Genomic DNA, 22,046 nt, shown 5'->3' with positions numbered 1-22,046 from the left:
TTCTTTCTCCCATGCAATTCATTAACTTATACACACAACATCTACCTATCCATACATAAATATATTATTGGCAATAGGTCTGAGAAGGTATCTACAAATATCCGATTTAGATATTTGTACCCTGTCAAAGTAAGAAACCATGGCATATATGTTTGGAATAGATTCCATTTTGAAAGAGTTGCAAAAGCACTATCTCGTTGAAGGTTCTATACATCTGCCCTTTCTCAAGGCTATCGTGCATTAGGGTCTTTGATAAGTAGTCTCTTAGAAATATGCCGCCCAAATTGGAAATTTCTTTCTTCTAATCTCTCTTTCTAGTAATAAAGGAGAGCTGTTTCACTCATCAAAAATAAAAAGAAAGAAAAGGAGAGCTGTTTCTAGGAGGGTCCATTGGCACAGGCATGAACAGTTTGGACCTTAGGCTATGACATTTGTGAAGGAGTTTAACCTATCTATACAGACAAGATTAACCATTTGAATATAATGCCTATCGGGGACCACAAAGGTGGAGAATCCCCATTATTATATTTCTAAGGAAGGTTAGGTTTCAAATCACAACATGGTAAGGGATAGATTTAGTTTCCCAATGAATTTTTCTGATATGGTCCTGCTTGTAAAAATAGGTTAGGCCATAGATTTTGGGATGGATCGGTCAATTGACTAATTAAGTATGAATGTTGGGTGGTCTCATTTAAACAAAAAATATTCTTTCTACACAATAAGTACCCAGAAAGAAGAAATGATATTCTTTCTTGTGATACCCCACACTGACTGATGAGTGTCGATTATGAATGGGATCTCACATTGCTTGGAGGGATAATTCTTGCTTTTTATAATGATTCCAATAAGGCTCCAATTATATCTTTGACCAGTCCTTTTGGAATTTGGAGTATGGACCAAATGTGGCTTGGGCCTCCCTTGGGCATCACAAATGGTCCCAAACAATGTGGGATCCCATGCACCCCCTACACTCATCACTCAGTATGAAATTTTACATTTCTAAACTTTCTTTCATGCTTCCTCTCATACAAAAAGCTCCAAGAAACTGTTTCTTGGCCCCTAAGTTTTGCAATGGCCCACATCATCTCCACCCACCTTCGTAACCAAACGTCTTCTACTCTCCATCGATGTGCTTTATCTTCCAACTCCCTCTTTACAACTCTTCGCTAGTCCTCTCCCTACCTTCGTGTCTCAAACACACTATGGCCTACATTGTCCCTAACCACACCTTCGCCACCAAATGCTGTATGCTCTCCATCGATCTACTTTCTCTTCCAACTCCCTCATTTACATTCTCTTACTTTTTTTCCCAACTCATCGCTGCTCCTTTGTCTACCTTCACTTCTCAAACATGCTCCCAAGTCCAATAGTTGAGCCTACCAAATCTCGAAGCAGTGCATAAATCTTCCCAAGTTGCTATAATCTGGTGCATTTGCAAGGGTACCATTCCAATGCCTGAAGGGGAGAAGCAGAGAAAAAATTGGATGCTCTTGGTACAGTTTGAAAATGGAGATCTGCCACCAGTCTCCCCATGATCCAGAACAGTTTTCAGACATGTTTAAAATATATAGTTGTGATTTCACAACTGATCTTAGTTCACATTCTATTCACTATCAATCAATAGATGAAATTTGTATTGGGAAGAACAGAGTGGTGCCTGCTCAGAAGATACAAAGTCACGGGAAAGATTATCATAAGATGTTTATATGCATGAAAAATAAGAAAACTCACATATTAGCTATTTCATAGGACACGGGAAAGGAAAGGCTGTATTCTCAAAGAGAAGGAACATGTTGGCAAACAGATGTTCTGACAAGTTGATTACTGAGATCGAAGGTCATAAGTTTGAGTCTCCTTAGGGATGATGGGTCAAACTTCCCCACACTTCATATGTTTCACCCACTTTCTTATGATTCACTTGCTGTCCCATGTAAAACAGATAGCATCACATCCACTTGGGGGGGTATTTTATCTCCAGACAGGAAAACATGAGCCTTCCCTTTCAGCAGAATCCAACTGCAGCCAGGAACCTTTTTGACACCCTCCAGTTGCATCTTCTTTCTTATCATTGTCCCCTCAACATGCCACCCCTTTGCTCTGTATATGTTACAGAGAACCACATGGGCAGCTGCATTTAAAGGATCCAGCTCAAAGAGTCGTTGGGCTGCACGTCTAGCAATCTCGGTAGTTGTCTCATGAAAACTACATACTCCAAGCAATGAACCCCAAACGGCACGATCTGGTTCAAGAGGTAGTCTAAGGACTAGCTCCTCTGCTTCTTTTAGTTTCCCAGCTCGGCCCAAAAGATTAATCATGCAAATATAATGCTCTAAACCTTTTTGAATTGCATAAACATCACTCATGGCATTAAATAACTCCCACCCTCGACTGACCAGCCCTGCATGGCTACATGCTGACAGGACACCCAAGAAAGTAACGGGATTTGGGTGGGCCCCAGATCTAAGCATGTCTTCAAAGATCTTGAGGGCTTCATTTGCCAGCCCATGATGTGAAAACCCCATGATCATGGAATTCCAAGAAATTAAATCCCGAGAAGTCATATTTGAGAATATGATGTGTGCATCGCCTATCTCCCCACATTTTGCATACATTGAGATCAAAGAATTCTCAAGAATCAAGTCAAATTCATATAATGTTTTTATCAGCATGCAATGGAACTGCTTTCCCTGATCAAGATATGACAGTGTACCTGCTGCTCCAAGAAGAATAGAATATGTAGAATTCAGAGGTAAAACACAATGGACTCGCAATTCTGAGAATAAGCAGGTAGCTTCTGCAAAAAGCTCATTTTGAACAAGTCCTGAAATCATTGCAGTCCACGCAACTGCATCTCTTTGAGGCATATTATGAAACAGATAACACGCCTTCGATACTTGGCCAACATCAAAATAGCCCTTAATCATAGAAGTCCATGAGATCTTATCTCGGATGGGTACCATTTCAAACAAATGTTGAGCCTTTTCGAGCTGCGCTGTACGAATATAGCCATTGATCATAGAATTATAAGAACGTTTATCTGGGTTTTTCATAAAAATAGAGTGTGCAAAGTCCATCATACCAAAAGTAGAGTACATGTGAATGAGGCTCCTATGTAGCCTGCCATCATAATCATCATGGTCCCAACTTTTAATAATCAGTTGAGCATGCAATTGCATGCCAAGACGAGCAAAACCTGCACCTGCACAAGCATAGGCAAGTGAAATGAAAGTCTCTCCATTTGGTTTTATTTCAAAATCCCCACTCATTTCAAGAAAAAGTAACAAAGCCTCTGTATATAAGCTATTCCGAGTGAATGCACTGATCATGGCTGTCCAAGAGACAATGTTCCTCTCAGGCATTCTTTGAAACAGACTATACCCCTCATCCACATTACCCACCCTACAGTAACCAGCCATCATGCTGGTCCAAGTGACCACATTCTTCTCTTCCATTTCATCAAACAATGCTTTTGCATCTTCTATTCTACCATTCTCAACATACCCTGCAATCATGGCATTCCAAGAAACTATGTTCTTATCTGGCATTAGTTGAAAAACCAGACTTGCTTCCTCCAAATCCTTGTTCCTAATCAACCCTGCCAACATGGAATTCCAAGACACAATATTCCTTTCTGGCATCACCTCAAATAACCTCCGTGCATTGTCTATCCTCCCTGCATCCGCCAACCCACAAAGCATTATAGTCCACGACACAACATTCCTTTCCGGCATCTCGCCAAAGAACGAACAAGCCTCACTCAACCTCCCACTCTGCACGTACCCAGACAACATCGCATTATAAGTAACAACATTCCTCTCAGGCATGATATTGAAGAGAGCCCGGGCTTCATCAACAAAGCCACTCTTCGAGAACTTCGACAGAAACGAAGTCCAAAGACGGATTCGGCCATGCCGTTCTCCAACAGGCAATTCTTCAAGCATATTACGTGCATCCGGAAGACTATGTTCGGAAAGGAAATGGAGCAGTTGTGAGTCATTGTTAGTGAGTTTCGGGTAATCGGTCTTGGAAAATGTGATCTGGGTTTTGAAGCGACGAACATAAATGAAACGGCATTGAAGTCTAGTTGAGGATTTTGAGAGAGAATAAAGCTGAAAGCTTCTGGAAGAAACGGCACACATTAATCTTTTTTCAAAACGATATAACCGTCAAAGCAAAACGGTTTCCTCTTGTATCGGCCCTCTACCCCAAGAAAAAGAACATTTATGTATTAGCTCTCCAGAGATGATAATATGAATCTTGTTCATTGAGACAAATTCTATGATCAGGGAAGTAGTTACACTCTAATAAAAATTCATAACTTGAAAGCTGCATCAAAAATATCTCTCACATATGGGTCATTTAAAGAGATCAGCTTTAAGAGCAGATACCCATAACTTGGCCGGGAGAGGGGCACGTTGGCTCCGGTGACCTCTGTCGGTCGCGGTCTAAAACCTAGAGAGAGAGCGTCTGCAGGAGGGAGAGACCGAGGAGTTAGAGAGAGAGAGAGAAGAGAGATAGAGCGAGAGAGGGACGGGCCGAGTACTTACTAGCGTGACGCGTCAGACCACGAGCGGGAGGAGGCGGCGCTTGGTAACTCGCGGGGTGCGCAACACAGAGGAGAGAAGAGAGGGGCTGCCGGAGAGAGAGAGAGAGATACGGAGAGGGCGACTCTGTCGGAGGAAGAGATGGAGAGAGAAAAGTTGAGAATGGAGGGAGAGGAACTCACGGTGGTGGCCGCTGGGCACGGTTGTCATGTGCCGGGCTTCGGCCACAGGCCTTGTGGTGGTGGGCTTGGTTCGTGTTGAAGGATGGTGCAGCGTTCGGAAGTCTGGGCTTAGTTGGTTGGCCATTATCGGTAACGGATTGGTTATTTAGAACTCGTTTGTTTTCATAATTTCTCTTAATTTATTTTATTTCATCTAATTATTATAATTTTTTTAAATTTTTATATAAAATAAAATAAATAATTTAAATTTTTTAAATTTTAAAATAAAAATAATATTAAAAATATATATTTTAACATTATTTTCTTTAACTTTTAACTTTAATCTCAACTCATCTCATCTAATCTATAAAAATTAACTAGGCCAATTATTGCTATTTGTTTAATGTGTTATTTGTTAAGAGTCCAATAAATGGTTAGTGCATGTCCTGCCGAGTCTTGGGCTGCAAATCAGCCTTAAGAATTTGTCAGGATCATTTTGATGTTTTATCGTTATTTCTTGCGTATTGTTAGTAATAGTCCTGTATGTTGTTAGTAGTGGTGCTAAAATCGATCTTGACTGGTGGTTATTTCCTGAGTTGTATTTAATTGACAGTTATCAATGAAAAAGCCAAGTTGATTTTGGCAAAAACATCGTGGAGGATTGGGTTCTCTCGAAGCAACCAATTGTTCTATTTTCTCTACTACTATTACATTACACATAATAGTGGTATACAGAGCTGGCGGAAGGTGGAGCTGGTACACACTATTCACAACTTGTTGAATATCTTGCGGGAGTCAAGCAAGCACAGGAGGCCCAGCAACAATAGCAACAAGCATCTTTACAGCAGTTGGTATCTGGCAAACCATATAAATGAAAGGATGTAGAGGAGTTACGAACTACAAAAGAACCAATGGATGTGATAAGCAAACCATTACCATTATCATTACCATCTGCGACTTCCTCACCACCAGTATAAGGCTCACTGAGTGTTATGTTTTGTATGTCAGAGGTGATGTGGGAGCTGGCACCACTTTCAGCTAACCAGGTCTGCTCTTCTCCCGTGTCTGAGTATTTGGCAGCCATTGCAACTAGTTGAGAAGGGGGATGTCGTCCCTGATAAAAGAAACTCATACGATGGAAACAATCAAGAGCCTGGTGCCCATTTTTACCACATATTTGACATGGTGCACGAGGTGGAGCAGGTGTATCATCTTTAAGATAATGTCGTGTTGACTTTGAGTTGGAAGACCACTTGAGTGGATTTTGCTAAGAATGTGACAGCCTAGGGAAACCATTGCATTGCTGCTTGTGGTAGGACTGCTTTTTCTTTTGAGAAAATAGAGCAAATGTTCCAGCATCAACATCGTTACCAAATGACTGAATGTTAACGAGCATCTCAAAATTCAAGAGTTCATTCTGAAATTCATCAAAAGAGAGAGAAGCATTTCGAGTAGCAAAAGAATAAGAAGTGACAAAGGCATGGTAAGAGGAGTTCAAACCATTGATTATATAGGTGATAAGATCATCATCAGCATCTGGCTTCCCCACAATGGCCAGTTGATTAGATAAAGTTTTGGCAAGCCGCAGAATTCATTGCAGAATTTAGAACCATGTCGCAGGATTGAAGTTGCGGCTTCAGATGGGAAACCCAAGAACTGGATAGCAATGCATACCAAGAGGTAAGAAGGTTCCAGACTTGATGAGAAGAGTTGAGACCATAAACGAGGGACAACACATTCTCAGACAAAGTAGCATTGAGCCAGCTTAACAAAAACCGGTTGTTTTTATACCAGAGAACAAATTCTGGTGTGAAAGAATCGGTTAGTTTGCCATCAGCGGTAACCTGAAACTTTGATGGGCAGGACTCACTCCCATTCGCAATCCCCGTAAGGTCGTGACTGCGAAGCACTGGAAAGAGCCGAGAAATCCATAGGAGATAATTGGAGTCATTTAATTTGACAGAGATCAAAGGTGCAAGATTGGGAGTTTGGAAAATTGGAACTAGGGAGGCAGAAGTAGCCATTGGAGGATCGTGAGAGCGGTAAAGCTTTTTGGCTCAGGATACCATATAAAGAAAGCAGAGGAATTGAGTATGGCAGCTTGAAATTATTATTGACCACCGTGTGATTTATAGACTTGAATTGATAAGTAAAATTTGAGATGATAAGTTACAATACAACTCTAATTCTATCAAGTATTTAAATTATAAATTACAGATAAGAGAAATATTTTAGCCACAAAATAATTACATAAAAAGAAATTTACAAACTGATGTGGATTGATGCAGTACGTCAGATTGTAAAATTATTTTAATGTAAAGTAGATCTAACGCATCACGTGAAGCCACATCAATTTAAAAGTTTAATTTCTTTTGTATAATCTTGTGCATGTAGTAGTTCTCAACAGATAAACATGTGTTGCAACTATCAAGCGTTTGAGTTGGAGATTAGAGTTTGAGATTATCTCCGTGCTATCAGTTGGTGTAGATGTGTTTGTTGCTACATACGTGGGCTGTGCTGCAGATAGTAGCTTAACAAATAGTACTCAACTTCTCATAAGAGGTAGGTAGCTAGCACAGAACTTTGATTTAGTCTAGCTCATAACCTGACCACCGGCCATCATTACAGGTAAAACGAGTTTTATGATGCATTATTTATGATAAAAATAATTATTTATGATGAAAATAATAAATTTATTTTAATATAAAATAATCATTTTAATATAAAATGATAGAAAATATTACTCACACTGCTAGTTTCAATAGTTAGTTTTTACAGTTTTTTATTACTTAATAATTAAGTAAATATTTTTTAATAATATTATGAATTTTTTATTTTTTTAAATATATTTAAATATGTTAAAAAATAAATATAAAAAAAATACAAAAACAAAAAAAACAAATCCCAAATGCACTAGTGGAAGCCCGGGAGCTCCCAGCGGTGGGAGTAGCACCACTCTAAAATGATTGGCTACAAATAAAAAATCTTCTTATAGTGCATATAGAAATAATAATAATAATAATAATAATTTAATTAATTGTAGCGAAAGGGCAGGATGTGGAAATTAAGAAAACATCCTCTTTAATTTGCACGTACAAATGCATGTGACACAACTAATAACAACAGTACTATATATAAATAGTAGTAGTACTCAAGAATATTAATTCATTAATGTTGTCACTGATCGATCTACATGATAATTAATCTAAGGCATGCAGCGTGTTCATGTCATAGTTTGCATTATCTTCATCACTGGATTGCAATAATATTGGTGGGCAGTTTGATGCAATCTCTACGGCCTGTTGCTGCGACATCATTGATGAAAGGCAGCTTGTTCCTGCAATTTCCTGCAGACAATCACAAATATATTTTATTTTTCTTTTATTTTTTATTATTTTATTATTTTTGTATTTTGATACATAATAGTAACATAATATTTTATTTTGTATTTTGTATTTTTGTATTTTGTATTTTTTTTTTTTTTTTTTGTACGAGATTAAAAGAAACGTACTACCTTCATCATGGGAGGAAGCTGGAAGGATGTTTGGGGCATCAAGGCAGAGAGGAGCTCGCTTGCAGTGAAGGAATGATGCCAAGACGGTAAGCCATCAACATGATCATCATCATGATCATGACTACCTGGATTGATATTGCCGATATGGCATCCAGCTGCTCCCTGCATGTTGCATGCCTCCATCTTTATATTTGTGGCATTACCCACGTCGACCTGATTATAAATCTCCGTCGAGGATTGGTTCCTGACCATCATCAAAGTATTTTATATATATATATATATATATATATATATATAATTGAATTCGAAAACATATATATATATATATATACACATGCAAAGCCTGCATGCAGCATTAATTCGAAAACATATATTTAGAAAACACATGAGTTTATGTCAATTAATTAATTACCGGAGAGGGATACAAGATGATGGTTCAGATCCTACGCAAATTTGGTTCTGGTTGTGTCCATTATTCTCTGGAAACCAGTTCACAGCCTCATTTTCAAAAGACGTCGGTAGTACCGGCCCATCTTTCGTGTCCAAGTACATCTGCGTTTAATCATCGATATATCTTGAGAATGCTTATTATAATTAACCAATATGAACGAGTACTACTATTTAAAAAAAATGCAACTATATTAATAATTCTTCAATTTTTTATTTTATATATATATATATATTTTTTTATAAAATATGAGTAGATCAGTAAAACCTCGTATAATCCATATATATACTACATTCTCATTTCACTTATATCATACATTCTATTGTATTGACGTAATACTTGTCAATATATACATAGCTAATACAGTGTAACGGAAATGATATGAGCGTGTAGTGTATATATATATATATATATATATAACTCTTAAAATTAAAGCATGATCGAAAAGTACTGTAAATGAAACTCTAAATAATGGGGCTCATGATCTTAATTAAGATTACCTGCACACTGGATGGGTATTGATACGCAGATAAATGGTTACTAATTATAAGGTCTTCCTGCACGAAGAAATTAAGAAAATGGGTAAATACGTACGTTAATTGTTGCAATTTTTGGAATGCATATATATATATAAGCAGTACTACTAATAATTTAAGTGCCAGCAGGCCAATATTAATGTAGAAAATAATTAGCTAGGGGTAGGCTCCATCCAGTACCTTTCTTTGCTTGACACGCCTCAAGGCCTCCAAAAGGTTATTCTCACACGATTCGAGTTCCTCCATCGATTTCGGCAGCACAAGGTCCGGCTCAAAAATCCTTATCAACAGTCGAATATCGATTCAGTAACCAAGGAAATTACTCACAACTCGAACCAAAATTGTACCATTACTTATTAATATTTGAAAAATTCTATTCTCAAATCGAGCACACTTTAAAGAATGATTCTATGCATGACATAATTTAATTTAAAAGATAAATTTTAAAATTTAAATCTTATAAATCAAATATTTCAAATTATATAATGTGAATCATGATCGTGTGATTCACGCACCGACTTGAAAATATAATAGCTCTTAATTTGGTAGAGATTATATACAGATTAATTATAACATGAAAAATTTCTCTAACCTTAACTGCTGCTCGGCCGTGTGAAGCTGATGTTGCAAATTGCTAATTTCTTTTCGGAGTTCCTATATATATAAGCATCTAGACGAAATCAACAAATTATATATATATATATATATGAGAAATATTCTAATCATAAAGAGATTATAGAAAATAATCACACAAATTGATGTGGCTTGATGTGGTTCGTCAGATTATAAAGTTACTTTTATTATAAAATAACGTAGATCTAACGCATCAAATAAAATCACATCAATTTATGAGATTATTTTTTATATAAATATATATATATATATATATATATATATATATATACACACACACACATGCATATAAACATATGGCTAGACTATTAAATCTAGAAATTATATAACGACCATATATATAGTATTACAATTCTAGTATTTTACCTCAACATGATTAGAATCATTTTCCGCAGGACTGTTTGAAGAAGTTTGTATATAAAGTGAAAAAAAAGAAAAAGAAAAAGAAATAATCAATGAAGAAGTTTACCCAATGAAATCCTGATCGATCACATATATAATATATAAGAAAGAGATGATCATACTTGGCAAGTTGAAGGGCTATGCCATTTTCGGTCTTGAGTTTCTTTAGGGTTCCGAGTAAAAACTGCATGGATACGATGATTATTACTTAACATATATAATACGATTTACAATATCAGTTATAAGCCGCTTTCTTATACTAATTTTTTTTTTTTTTTTGTCATTATTTAATATGTACTTACCTCTCTGTTCTGAACAACTCTGCAAAGAAAATGGAAATATTTATCAACAATTTATTTTTACATAAATATATTAAAAAAAAAAAAAGCAAAAAATTTCTTTAAAGGATATCGATCAATCGTGCGATATCATCCATACCCTCCTCTTTCATGATCGGGCATATTTATGTAACGTGTAAGCACATCCTCGATTCTGTTGGAAGAACAAAATAATAAAAAAAAAAAACATGAATTATATCTGCATACGTACATTTAATTGGCAGAATGAAAAAAAGAAGAGGAAACTAATTAATTACAAGCCTGCAGAAAAATACATGCATTGAAGTAATGAGACGACAGAGATTGCTAGCTGATCGTGGTGATCAACGAAGGAATATATGATCAGATAATATTTATAAAGAATTAAAAGATATATATATATATATATATATTGATTGATTGATTGTAGGGTAACAAACAGGCATGCATGAAATTATATATTAAGTAAAAAACTGATATTGCAGAAATATGAAGAAGAAGATGTAGAGTGAAGGAATGGAAGAGGAGGGAGGGTAGGTACCTTCTCTTGCCAGAGAAGTGAGTGAGACGGCCAGAGGGGGAGAACATAATGAGAGCAATATCAATGTCACAAAGAATGGAAAGCTCGTAAGCCTTTTTAACGAGTCCATTTCTACGTTTGGAGAAGGTGACTTGTCGATTCGTATTGTTTTCTATTCTCTTAATTGGGAGTTTCACACGACCCATTTTTAAACAAATCTCTTGATCATCATCTGATCTCTGTCGACGTCTCTGTTTAAACAAAAACAATCCTCCAAACCCAATTTTATTTTGGATCGATCAGGAAACAAATGTATATATAATTTAGCACACTTGCTTGCAAATCGAGAGAGAGAGAGAGAGAGAGAGAGAGAGAGGACAAGAGATGCGAAGGAAGGGGAGAGATACAAGGCCGTCAGACTTGGTTAAATCTTTATAATCTCACCTTGAAGAGTGGAAGAGGTCGTTTCTCAGAAAAGGTAGTGAATGGACAGAATTTAATCCGGCTTTCATACACTATTATATATATATATATATATATATATATATATATATATATATATATTATACGTACCCCTATTAATATTTAGTTCCACCATTCAAACAAATTTAATGCTACACTACATCTTATATTTTCTTATTTTTAATCACACCAATTAATCATGTGATGCAGTTCGATTGAAGATGATAAAACTTATAATAAAAAATAACATTTTCCAAAAAGAAAGTATATATATATGTAGAGAGAGAGAGAGAGAGAGTTGTTGGAGTGATCTCTATCAAATATATATATGCAAAACCAAATTCTGTAAAAAAAAATAACTGCATAATTTGATGTATTGCATAAACTTACGTTAGTTATTATAGTAGTTCTTCTTTGGACGTACCAAGCATTTCTCAACACTACATATATATCAAACATGATATCCTGCTTGCACTCATGACTACTATTCCTTCAATTTGTATTTATCATGAATTATATGTATTTACTATATTCAATATTCCATATTACAAAATGCTAAAACATTTTTTTTTATTCGTTCTTGACTTTAATAATGTTAGCTATGGAGCATCCAAGGAGAATTCGAGCACCTCGAGCTGTGGAGGCATTACAAAATTGCATGAATATTGTTCTTTTATTCATGTTTTCTAGTAGCAATATATGGGATTTGAAACTATGTTATATCAATTAATATGGTCATGACAGAAACTAATTGTCACTGGGTAATTAAGATATAAAATAAATAATAAAATATATTTATTTTCATTAGTTTAAGCTTTTGGGAGAATTAGTAGTGATTTCACTTAGTATCAGAGCACAGGTAAATGAGTTCGAATCCTGACTCTATACTCTATTTTATTTATTTAAATATTCTACGTATTAGGTCACCTATTGAGAGGGAGCCTGGCCTGCCTACACGTGAGGGCCGGAGAGTGTTAACGTATATAATAAATAATAAAATCTAGCTTTTTCTATTAATTTAAATTTTTGAGACAAGTAATAATTTCACATGTACCACCATTTTCTCTATTCTTTGTTGTAATGTACTAAATGCATTGCATGTATATAGGGTGGGAAACCAACTTGCAAATGGGTGAACAAACCTGGGATCTACATGTTTCTTCACTTGATCAATTACGATCATCATGAGCTACTTGCTCATTCTCCAATTGACAGAGCATGAATTCCAAGCTTAATTTCGACCTTTGTGTTTGTATCATTTGTTTTCTCATATCTTTCAGCTCTACAAAAATCAGCTGCTGGTCAGATGGATAAACTCCACCTCCCCTTACATTTGTGCTCAAATCCTCTGGCTCAGGTAATAGATCTATAACTCATGCACGTCAGCTCGGGAATGCCTAAGCTCTCTTTCTTTCTATTTTCTTTTTCCTTTTATTTTTATGAAAAAAGTTATTCATTCTAAAAAAAATAGGACAATTAATAAAATTTTGAATAGTGTAACTTTTAAAAAAATAAGAAAAGGAGAAAGAGGAGGAGGAGGTTAATAGATTAGTATTTATGAAAGTTTTTGTTTGAATAATGAGATGAGATGAGAAATTTTTAAAACTTTTCATAAATTCAATTTCAAACATCACTCAAACATAAAATAATTTTTAATTTCAAATATTTAACTTTTTTACTTAATTATTATAAATTTTATAAACTTCAAAACAAAATATAAAAATCAATACAACATTTTCAAACTTCAAAACACAAATAATATTACAAAATTATATTCAAATAATTTTTTAACTTTATAATATTTTAATTTTTTTTTTCTCAAAACTCAATAAAACATTCTAATTTAAATTATTTTATTGATAATTTTATTACTATTCATATAATTTTGAAATACTCTAAGTATCCCTTAATATTAGTACTTGATGTTGTATGGTTCACATATTGTATTATACTATTATGTGTATCCATTTTGAGATTGGAAGTAGTGAAAAATTTCCATCCAACTATTTTAAGAGTTTTACAACTCATCATTTTCAAACGTTATACTTTTATATATTATGGACTTTTTTTTTTTTTTTTAATCCTAGATTTTTTCGTTTTCTTGTTTGTTTGTCAGTGAACTCCACAAGTTGAGACATTAACGGCGAGGATTTTCCACTTGTGGGTCGCAACCGATATCCACTTTTTCCCACTCAAAAGCGCTTTGCGAAAGCTTAGCCATACAATATCGAACCCTCGAGCAGTTCCAGATAGCTCAAGCTTAATCGAAACAAGCAGACATCAGAATGGCCGTCTCTGCGCTAAACGTTAAGACCCCAAATCTTCATAGCCTTCAAAGTTTCAATCGCAAGTCCTTCTTCACCACCAAACCCAATTCTTCGTCTCCAAATTCTTCGTCTTCTCTTTGTTCCGGTTCTACTCGTGCTTGCTTTTCAAATGCAGTCAATGCAAAGCTATCAAATTCTGCAATCAAGAACCGTGTTTTTGATGTGGGTGTTGGGATTTTAGCAGCCTCGATTCTGGCTTTCTCACCGTTAGATGCAGATGCTACTAGAATTGAGTACTACGCCACTGTGGGAGAGCCTTTGTGTGAACTCAATTTCGTTCGGTCTGGGCTTGGCTACTGTGACGTCTCGGTCGGGCCCGGTGCGGAAGCTCCTTACGCTGAGCTTATCGATGTGAGTTTTAGGATTCAATCTTATATTGGGTTTGATTCTTACTTCGATTGTTTTATGTTTAAGTAAATTTCCCACCGTGGCGCTTAGTCGTTAGATTGCTCCATTGCCTGTTCCTATCTCTCTCTAATCCTTGTTTAAAATGCTGTTCTTTTATATGTTGTATGACCTTTGTGGGGACATCAGTTAACTAATTTAATTATTTAAGGTTTTTGGTTGATCATATTAATAATCGTTTAGAATGAGTCGTAGATGTAGGAATTATACTGGGGAAAAATCCAACATACGCCCATCAACCTTTGAAGTTTTCTTTAAAAAAATTAAGGTTGATCCAAGGGTGCCACATTTTACACAGTGGGATAAAGTGAGATGGGGAGTGTTGCATGTAGCATTAGTCAGACCCATGGTTAACATGCTCTATTTTCTGGCCTCATTTAGACCTGTTCTGCTCATGATATGACTTTCAGCAGTCTGAGTACGAGTACTGGATGTCTCTATGTAATATTAGTGTTGCATAACATTATTGCTACTAGTTATGCAATTGAATTTTCCAAAATCTATTTCCAACACAGATTCACTACACTGCAAGATTCGGAGATGGGACAGTCTTTGACAGTAGCTATAAACGTGCTAGACCTCTCACTATGCGTATCGGCGTTGGCAAGGTATGTATGATGTCTCCTTTAATACATTAACTTGGTATGACCCACTTGTATAACCCCTAGGGATTGGCTCAAGTGGTTAAGGCTTTGGTCTTGTTGGTATGCTTCCTCCAAGGTCTAAGGTTCGAATTGTCATGGGTGCAAACAATCTCTAGGGGCCATCGGACGGGAGAATTTCCCCTTGAATTACCCAAGGTGCACTAGCGGGAAACTCCTTGTCAAGGGCCTGTGCACCCCCAGGATTAGTCAAGACATTGTTCTTGGACACCTAATGCCAATAAAAAAAAAATGACCCACTCTTATTGCCAATCATTAAATTGGCCTCGTTACTTATCTCTCGATTTCTCACTTTATGATTGATGATAATAGAAATTTTAGGCCTATGATCAAAACCTACTTTGTGTGCATTGAAGTTGAAGCACATAGAGATACCCTGGACATCTGCATTCTATTCATCATCCTCACACCACACACCACACATAATTTTTTAATGTTTAATTTTTTTTCTCTTACCAAATGTGTGATGTATGGATGATGAGTAGAAGAACTCAATTAGTTTAGGAAGAATAAAACAAAAAAAATTAAAAACAAATTAAAAAAAAATAAAAATAAGTGTGGTATGTGGGGATGATGAGTAACAAAACTCTATCCTTTAATCTGCTTTATCTTCGTTTTTTAGGTTAGATATTCTGCATGTTATATCTGTTCATGCTACAGACATAGAGTGTCTGGAACCACTAAACGCTTGTCCTATAGGCCGTTCTCAAGACAATGAGTACTTTTGTACTTGGTACCCTAGAAACATTTTAGCATAAGAACCTTTCTAATTCTTGTCATGGTATGGAACCTTTTTCAAATGAACGGACTCCGCACGGTTGTTGTCAAACACTCGAAAATGTTATTTCACCTAATCATTCTGTAGATCTGTTTTATGAATTGAGTACTAGACAAAGTCTAGTTCTTTCTTTCTTGTTCATCCACTATTATCTTGTGCTAATTTCATCTTATGGTTGTTACTTCTTATTGGCATTGGTTTTGCAGCATAATCTTATAGTGGTGATGAATCTTTTGTACACACTCTTTGAAATACATTAGTGCTTTAATGTGCTGTTCTGAAATAAATATCCATGTGTCCCAGAAGCCCTTCATGAACTTTCTAGTAAAAAGGCAACAGTGCACAAAGTGACTGTACGAAAACCTAGAGAGCCAAAAGCTGTGGAAATCAGCATCCTAGTGGCCAAAAAAAAAAAAAAGGCAAACATTGGGCTAGTAACTAAGCTCGGTTGACATTAATGTGCAATTTTTTCAATTTAGGTTTTCTCCCACTTAGTAGTTCTCCTTTCTCCCTGCAAAACTAGAGACAACAATCAAAATTGTAGAAAAATCAAACCTTATTTAACAAGGTTGACTCAATATGACTATTTGTGTCCAGGTCATCAAGGGATTGGACCAGGGGATTTTTGGAGGTGAAGGAGTACCTCCAATGCACGTAGGTATGTAACTCAAACTGTTTATAGATTTATAGAGGTTATTTTCTGTATTTTGTTTCTCTTTTGCCAAAAAGTAATTTTCACTCTGCCTTAAACAGGTGGAAAACGCAAGCTTCACATTCCTCCTGAATTAGCATATGGGCCAGAACCAGCAGGATGCTTTTCAGGTGGGGTTCAAGAGAGAAATTCAATATCCCGACTCTCATAATGATTGTAGTCTTCAAAGATGAAACATTATATGGTCATAAACGCCTACAACAACACTCACAGAATTAATGAAAAGGGACAGAAAAAAAAACAGAAAAAAAACTATAATTGCTATCTATCTGCCTCTGTTCTCTCGTTCTCTCTCCCTCTCTCCTGGTGAGAATGTGTGTGACGATATGCCTAGAAAATTGTCCGTGGTCAAAACTTTCTCGGGGCAGATATATAGTGTTGTGGAGCTTTGTTGACAAAAAATTCCTAATGGATCAGACTTGACAAGTCCCCTGCAAAGTTTTGTGAACCTCAGTCGACAAAATGCCAGCAATTGAAAATTTTCAAAGCTCCTTGGTTGCATGAGTTTTCCCGATTGTATCATGATTATGACATGCTTTTGTTGGAATGGTGCACAGGTCATACTGACATCCATGTCTTTTTTGTATAGGTGACTGCAATGTACCTGGCAATGCAACTCTTCTATATGATATTAATTTTGTTCGTATCTACAGCGGGAACAGAAAGTGAAGCTCACATTCATTAGCATATGGATGGGAAGCCTATGAGGTTCAAGTGAGTTTTCTGTGCACCCTGAACTGAAATCCCATTAAAAGATAGAAGTTTAGATGGTAACCCAAGAACCTGATTATGAGATGGAAGTTTAGATGGTGATCAAGCATTCAGGACCCCATACGAACTTTACCATTTGCACACGTGGCCTGAGAATTGGAGATCATAGACCTGCAATAGATTGGCCTTCCCAGAAATGGGAAATCAAGATAGCTGTCACTCATAATTGCAGGTGTCACTCCTTTCTCAGAGACCTTGATACAACATGTTTGCTGCTTTGGTTCTTGGGTCAAACTGAAGTACTTCTATAGGAATACAGGAAAAGATAAAAAGGCATTACGGCGCACATGCTGTGAATGCATAGAGGAGGAAGCAAAGATCCAATTGTCCAGAGTAATGTCTAGGGTCAAGATTGCCTAACGGAGGATAATGATAAGCCTCGTACTGCTGCATTCATACATGCATATTTTCATTGATTGGATGACTCTTTTTAGATATTTGGTATGGTATAGTGGTCTTATAAAAATCAACATGTGTAGTACAAGCACAAGGTGGTACACCATCAAAGATCATCAGGCAAATACTAATATATTGTAGATTTTTTGCATCACTTGCTTTAATACTGATGTACTTCCTCTCCTCTGATTACTTGTAATAGGCTTGGTTTTCAATGTTTAGGGCGCCGAAGTGCATCTTGCTTTTGAATATGGTTCAAATTGTATGGCTGACACTAGTCACCCTTCTCAAAAAGTGCAAGTGCCATATCTGGCCTAACGCAACTGCTTTCCAACTGTTCTTTTCCTGAAGTAAGACTCGCATCAAGCTCCCCTTGAAGCTGGAAGTTCTTCTGATTTTGGTGGTAATCGATTGATTTAACATGTTTGTCTTTTGCACATGGCTTGCAACAAGACCACCTGTATATGTGATATTGATCTTAAGAAGAGTACATAACATTGTGAATTTTGTTTCCAAACCCCAACCGTAATCCCCTGTCCCCTCCTTCCAGTTCCCCACGAAGAGAACCAAAATAAAGGATAAGAAAAAGATATTGTTTTCAAAATTGGATTTTGGTATCAAGGGTTGACGAGTACATCAATCTTGTCCCCAAGTTCACATTTACCATTACAATGCTGCATGAAAACTGTATCTACCATGGCAAACGAATTTCTTACAAATAAATCATGGAAGTTTTTCACTGAAGTAAGATGGCATCGCTTAATCTGCTATCTCAAAGTCCACATCAATTGCCACAAAATCAGCACTATTTATTAGCTAGTTGGGTATCAATGCAGACATTGCAACTCCATATAATAAGTATATCTGAAAACATTCTTTAGTAAAGCCTGTATTAATTGATCAATAGACTTTTGGGTTTCCTATGATGTCGAGTAAAATCTTAACTAAGGAAGGTTATATCAAAGAAATTATGAACCAGAGATTTTAGCTTCAGGGTAGGGAATGGACTGTGGAAGATAGTTGGGATGGGGGAAAGTGTGGGTATGCTTTATGACTCCAGTTATTGCACGTGAATCTCTCTTTTATTGGGATTGATGCATGCCTTTACGCTTCCTTCGGATCCTAGAAAGGCTGATGGCAGTAGAAAAGCCGAAAAGGAAGTAAAGATGACTCCTCCCGTACGTTGGCTGGGTGGAGAATAATAATATAGAAAGAAACATACGCATCTCCTAGCAGTTTCTTTCTTTTGCCTCAGCTCTCTCTCTCTTCATACTGTTCTGAAATGGTGTAGTACACAGAACTGTTAGGTCTATTTTAGAAAAGTAAACTTGTAAAGGGATATGACTTAGATTTACTTTATAATAAAAAAATCAACTTTACAATCTCACGTGTGACATAAGACATGTTACAATCTTACGTTACAATCTCACATGTTAAATTTATAAGTTTACTTTCATAAGATGTGATATAAACCAAATGTTTTTCTTTAAAATAATTTGAACTCTAGATCATCTTTATTGTTTAAAGTCCTAATTGGATACAAAAATGGTCTTATCTCTTCTCATCATTATAATTTTTTTAAATTTTCATACAAAATATAATAAACAATTCAATTTCTTTAAATCTCAAAACAATAATGATATAAAAAAATAATATTTTAATAATATTTTATTTAATTTTTATTTAAAATTATCTCATCTCATCTCACTATCCAAACGGGGCCTAAATATTAGCTAGCATCAAAAGGGATTTTTTTTTTTTTTTTTCAAATTTAGAGGAAAGGCTAATTTGAAATTGCGAGTTCAGCCAATTGTAAAAGCTACAAGTTTAAATAAAAATGTTTTTTTCTGACTTCGATCCTCACCAATGCTTGTATCCTGGATTTAAACCTAAATCTCTGTTATCAAGAAATGCACATGAACTCAAAGGGGATTACCAATCTGATGTAAGCAGGATTTTCTAGCTTTATAAGAGGAATTCCTTAGAAAAGCCGTCTTGACTCTTGACAATATTAGAAATGTCATGAATGCATGGAAGGTTTCCAGAGCAAAAACTCTGCAATTCAACTTTCCTCTAGTCTCATGAAATAGCTTTTAAATAGATATCGCAAACATCCATCCCACTGCCTGCATATAGTTGCCGAGTTCTACCTTTTTAAGTTAGCTGATATGGCAGATTTTCAAATTAGTCTTACGTCAACAAACGAACTTGTAAATAAACCTTTTTCATAATAGTCAACCTGCAAACGAATTTGCAATGAACAAACTTGAAAATGGGTTTCCACATTGAGGCGAATTACAGTCGCGGACCAGCCGGAGTCATCCCTGGCAGAAAGAAGTGTAGAAGCTACAATGGGTGCCTCATAACAACTCACAGAACAACCCACCATATAGCCTCATTTGGTTATGCAGTTTAAATGAGATGAGATTGGAGTTTATTAAATTTTCAAGACCTATAGAAACCACCATAGAATTGTAAAAGTACAGAGTACAGCTGATCAGGATTCACCCTATCCAGGACCCTCCATAGAAGAAAAGAATGAAAACATGAATTATAGCTTACAGATTTTCTCAATCACTTCATAACCACAAAACAAGAATGAAATAGTAAACCCCCTACTACGTTGGGGACAATGACAATGGTTTATAGCCAGGTAGACTAATAATAAGAGGAGGAGAAGTAAATGAGACAGAAGGTTTGGTATTGTTTCTTCAGCTACATAATAGAGCATGCATTGGGGTTGTCATCACTGAACATTGTGATATATGGGTCCGCATATATTGTCATGGTGCCAGTGGTGGCAGTGTTCTCTACATTCCTGACATAACCAGGAGGTGCCTTCTTGTCATAGGCCTGAGTTGTGTAAGGCTGAGCCACTAAGTTGTAAGGAATGTAAGGCCAGATCTCTGTCTTTTTCCCTGTTGACTTGGCCCTCTTCAGCACCCTGCTTGCTTCAACATATCCAGTCACAGTCACCTTCTGCTGTTTCCTGCTTATGTCTACTGATCTAACTCCTGGCAAAGTATCAAAACTCTCTTGTCAAATTTAGCAGCCTGTCATCATTTGTAACAAGCTAAGGAGAAAGGGGAAGAAAAATGCAACTTAATTACCTCTTAACGAAGATAGTGCCTTCTTGACCTTAAGCTCACAGCCATCACAGTCCATCCTGACCTTCAGCTCCACGGTCTGCAGTTGTTTTTTCTTCTTGTGTTTATGGCTACTGGCCATCAAATCAAACAAATATTCTAAAGTGCCTCCAACTCCCATTTTCTGTATTAAAAATACCTTTCACGAAAAACCTCTTTGAAAGATGAAATCAAGAGCTTGATTACAAGTTTGATGAGCTTGATAGAAAGAGACTAGACTCAGAAAGTTCTTGGAAAACAGAAAGTAGACCAGGAAAAAAAAACAGAGATATTCAAAGAGGAGAGGACAACAAAACACAGATCGATTTGAGGGAATGTGTAAGGTGAATTTATAGAGAGGGCATTTGAAGTGAACACCCAAAGAAGCTGCAAGGAACTAACCTACAAATAATGGAATCCTTCCATGACTTCTAACCGGCAAAGGAAAAGATAAGCAAAGCTGCTGTCTTAACTTCTTTAATTGCTCTAATATCTTTTCATTACACAGACCTGCTTCTTATAAGGGCTTTACATTACATTCAAACAGAAAAAAAAAGAAGGTGGTGGACCCGGAACAGAGCTGCTGCAGTATACTTAAAACTTTAAAACCCCTGATATTTTTCTGCTGTAGACTTTGTCCTAATTTTTTCTTAGTTCCTGATACAAAAACCTTATGCTCAGGAGAAAGGATATTTGAAGGAAACTTTGTTGTGGGCAACCATACCATCTTGGTAACTATTTATATGTACATTTTCATTTAAAGATCTTACACACTTTTTTTCCCTTTGAATTTGAACGTCTAACAAAAGAGAGAAGGAAAAACAAAGGATCCAGATTTCTCCAATTGTAAATCATTTGTTTGAAACTTTATTTGAAACTTTAACCAGTAAATTGGCTCTTTGACAACTCATTCAACTCAATTTATCATGAAATAATGTGATGCAGATGCTAGGAAACAAACACAAACTAACCAGCCTAAGATGGAGAGGATCAGAGAGGAGGGAGGGATGATATTAATAGCACGCCAAGGATTTTACAAAGATGTCTTTCTAACAGTAAAGAAAACCTTTTGAAATTGAAAGTAATGTTCCTGGGAAAGATAATTACTACTTAATTGATTGATTGATTAAATTAATAATGGACGGTGAAAGGAGTTGCAACAAGATCATCAGTGCAGCCGATTGACGCGTGGCAGAATCTGACGGTGGAAATAGTAGGAGCGGGAATGTAGGAGCTGGCTGAGTGGCTCCCTTTGTTTGGCTGGCTGGCTGGCTGTCTGTCTGTCTGTCTGTCTGTCCACTCCATCTTTTTTGTTTTCCTATCATGTTTTCTT

The 22,046-nt window shown here is 36.2% G+C and overlaps 4 protein-coding genes across 6 annotated transcripts; 1 reads left to right on the top strand and 3 right to left on the bottom strand.

Moving 5' to 3' along the window:
* Positions 1 to 1,733: 1,733 nt before the first annotated feature.
* On the bottom strand, positions 1,734 to 4,825 carry LOC109004611 (pentatricopeptide repeat-containing protein At1g32415, mitochondrial). 2 transcript variants are annotated; one of them, XM_035694926.1, is made up of 3 exons: positions 4,548 to 4,825; positions 3,080 to 4,467; positions 1,734 to 2,992 (listed from the first exon to the last, which is right to left on the bottom strand). In XM_035694926.1, the coding sequence occupies exons 2-3, from the start codon at positions 4,137 to 4,139 to the stop codon at positions 1,908 to 1,910; spliced, it is 2,145 nt and encodes a 714-aa protein (XP_035550819.1). In that variant the 5' UTR covers positions 4,140 to 4,467; positions 4,548 to 4,825; the 3' UTR covers positions 1,734 to 1,907. The 2 variants fall into 2 exon arrangements, with proteins under 2 accessions (XP_035550819.1, XP_035550818.1); XM_035694925.1 differs by having other exon boundaries at positions 1,734 to 4,200; positions 4,389 to 4,467.
* Positions 4,826 to 7,763: 2,938 nt separating this feature from the next.
* On the bottom strand, positions 7,764 to 11,480 carry LOC109004615 (agamous-like MADS-box protein AGL104). Its single transcript, XM_018983237.2, has 11 exons — positions 11,097 to 11,480; positions 10,677 to 10,730; positions 10,541 to 10,559; positions 10,361 to 10,422; positions 10,203 to 10,233; positions 9,796 to 9,857; positions 9,384 to 9,483; positions 9,168 to 9,224; positions 8,632 to 8,771; positions 8,220 to 8,463; positions 7,764 to 8,052 (listed from the first exon to the last, which is right to left on the bottom strand). The coding sequence occupies exons 1-11, from the start codon at positions 11,279 to 11,281 to the stop codon at positions 7,906 to 7,908; spliced, it is 1,101 nt and encodes a 366-aa protein (XP_018838782.1). The 5' UTR covers positions 11,282 to 11,480; the 3' UTR covers positions 7,764 to 7,905.
* A 2,222-nt stretch (positions 11,481 to 13,702) lies between these two features.
* LOC109004617 (photosynthetic NDH subunit of lumenal location 4, chloroplastic) lies at positions 13,703 to 18,095 on the top strand. 2 transcript variants are annotated; one of them, XM_018983243.2, is made up of 6 exons: positions 13,703 to 14,215; positions 14,785 to 14,877; positions 16,307 to 16,367; positions 16,463 to 16,531; positions 17,011 to 17,135; positions 17,811 to 18,095. In XM_018983243.2, the coding sequence occupies exons 1-5, from the start codon at positions 13,823 to 13,825 to the stop codon at positions 17,088 to 17,090; spliced, it is 696 nt and encodes a 231-aa protein (XP_018838788.2). In that variant the 5' UTR covers positions 13,703 to 13,822; the 3' UTR covers positions 17,091 to 17,135; positions 17,811 to 18,095. The 2 variants fall into 2 exon arrangements, with proteins under 2 accessions (XP_018838788.2, XP_018838787.2); XM_018983242.2 differs by having other exon boundaries at positions 17,791 to 18,095.
* Positions 18,096 to 20,048: 1,953 nt separating this feature from the next.
* On the bottom strand, positions 20,049 to 21,191 carry LOC109004618 (heavy metal-associated isoprenylated plant protein 23-like). The gene is made up of 2 exons (XM_018983244.2): positions 20,699 to 21,191; positions 20,049 to 20,602 (listed from the first exon to the last, which is right to left on the bottom strand). Exons 1-2 carry the CDS (start codon positions 20,853 to 20,855, stop codon positions 20,304 to 20,306), a joined length of 456 nt encoding a protein of 151 aa, XP_018838789.1. The 5' UTR covers positions 20,856 to 21,191; the 3' UTR covers positions 20,049 to 20,303.
* Positions 21,192 to 22,046: the final 855 nt, after the last annotated feature.

The sequence above is a fragment of the Juglans regia genome, chromosome 10, assembly GCF_001411555.2.
Source record: "Juglans regia cultivar Chandler chromosome 10, Walnut 2.0, whole genome shotgun sequence".
NCBI lineage: Eukaryota > Viridiplantae > Streptophyta > Magnoliopsida > Fagales > Juglandaceae > Juglans > Juglans regia.
Note: the sequence above shows the minus strand (reverse complement) of the source record. Positions and strands in the feature narration are given on the sequence as shown.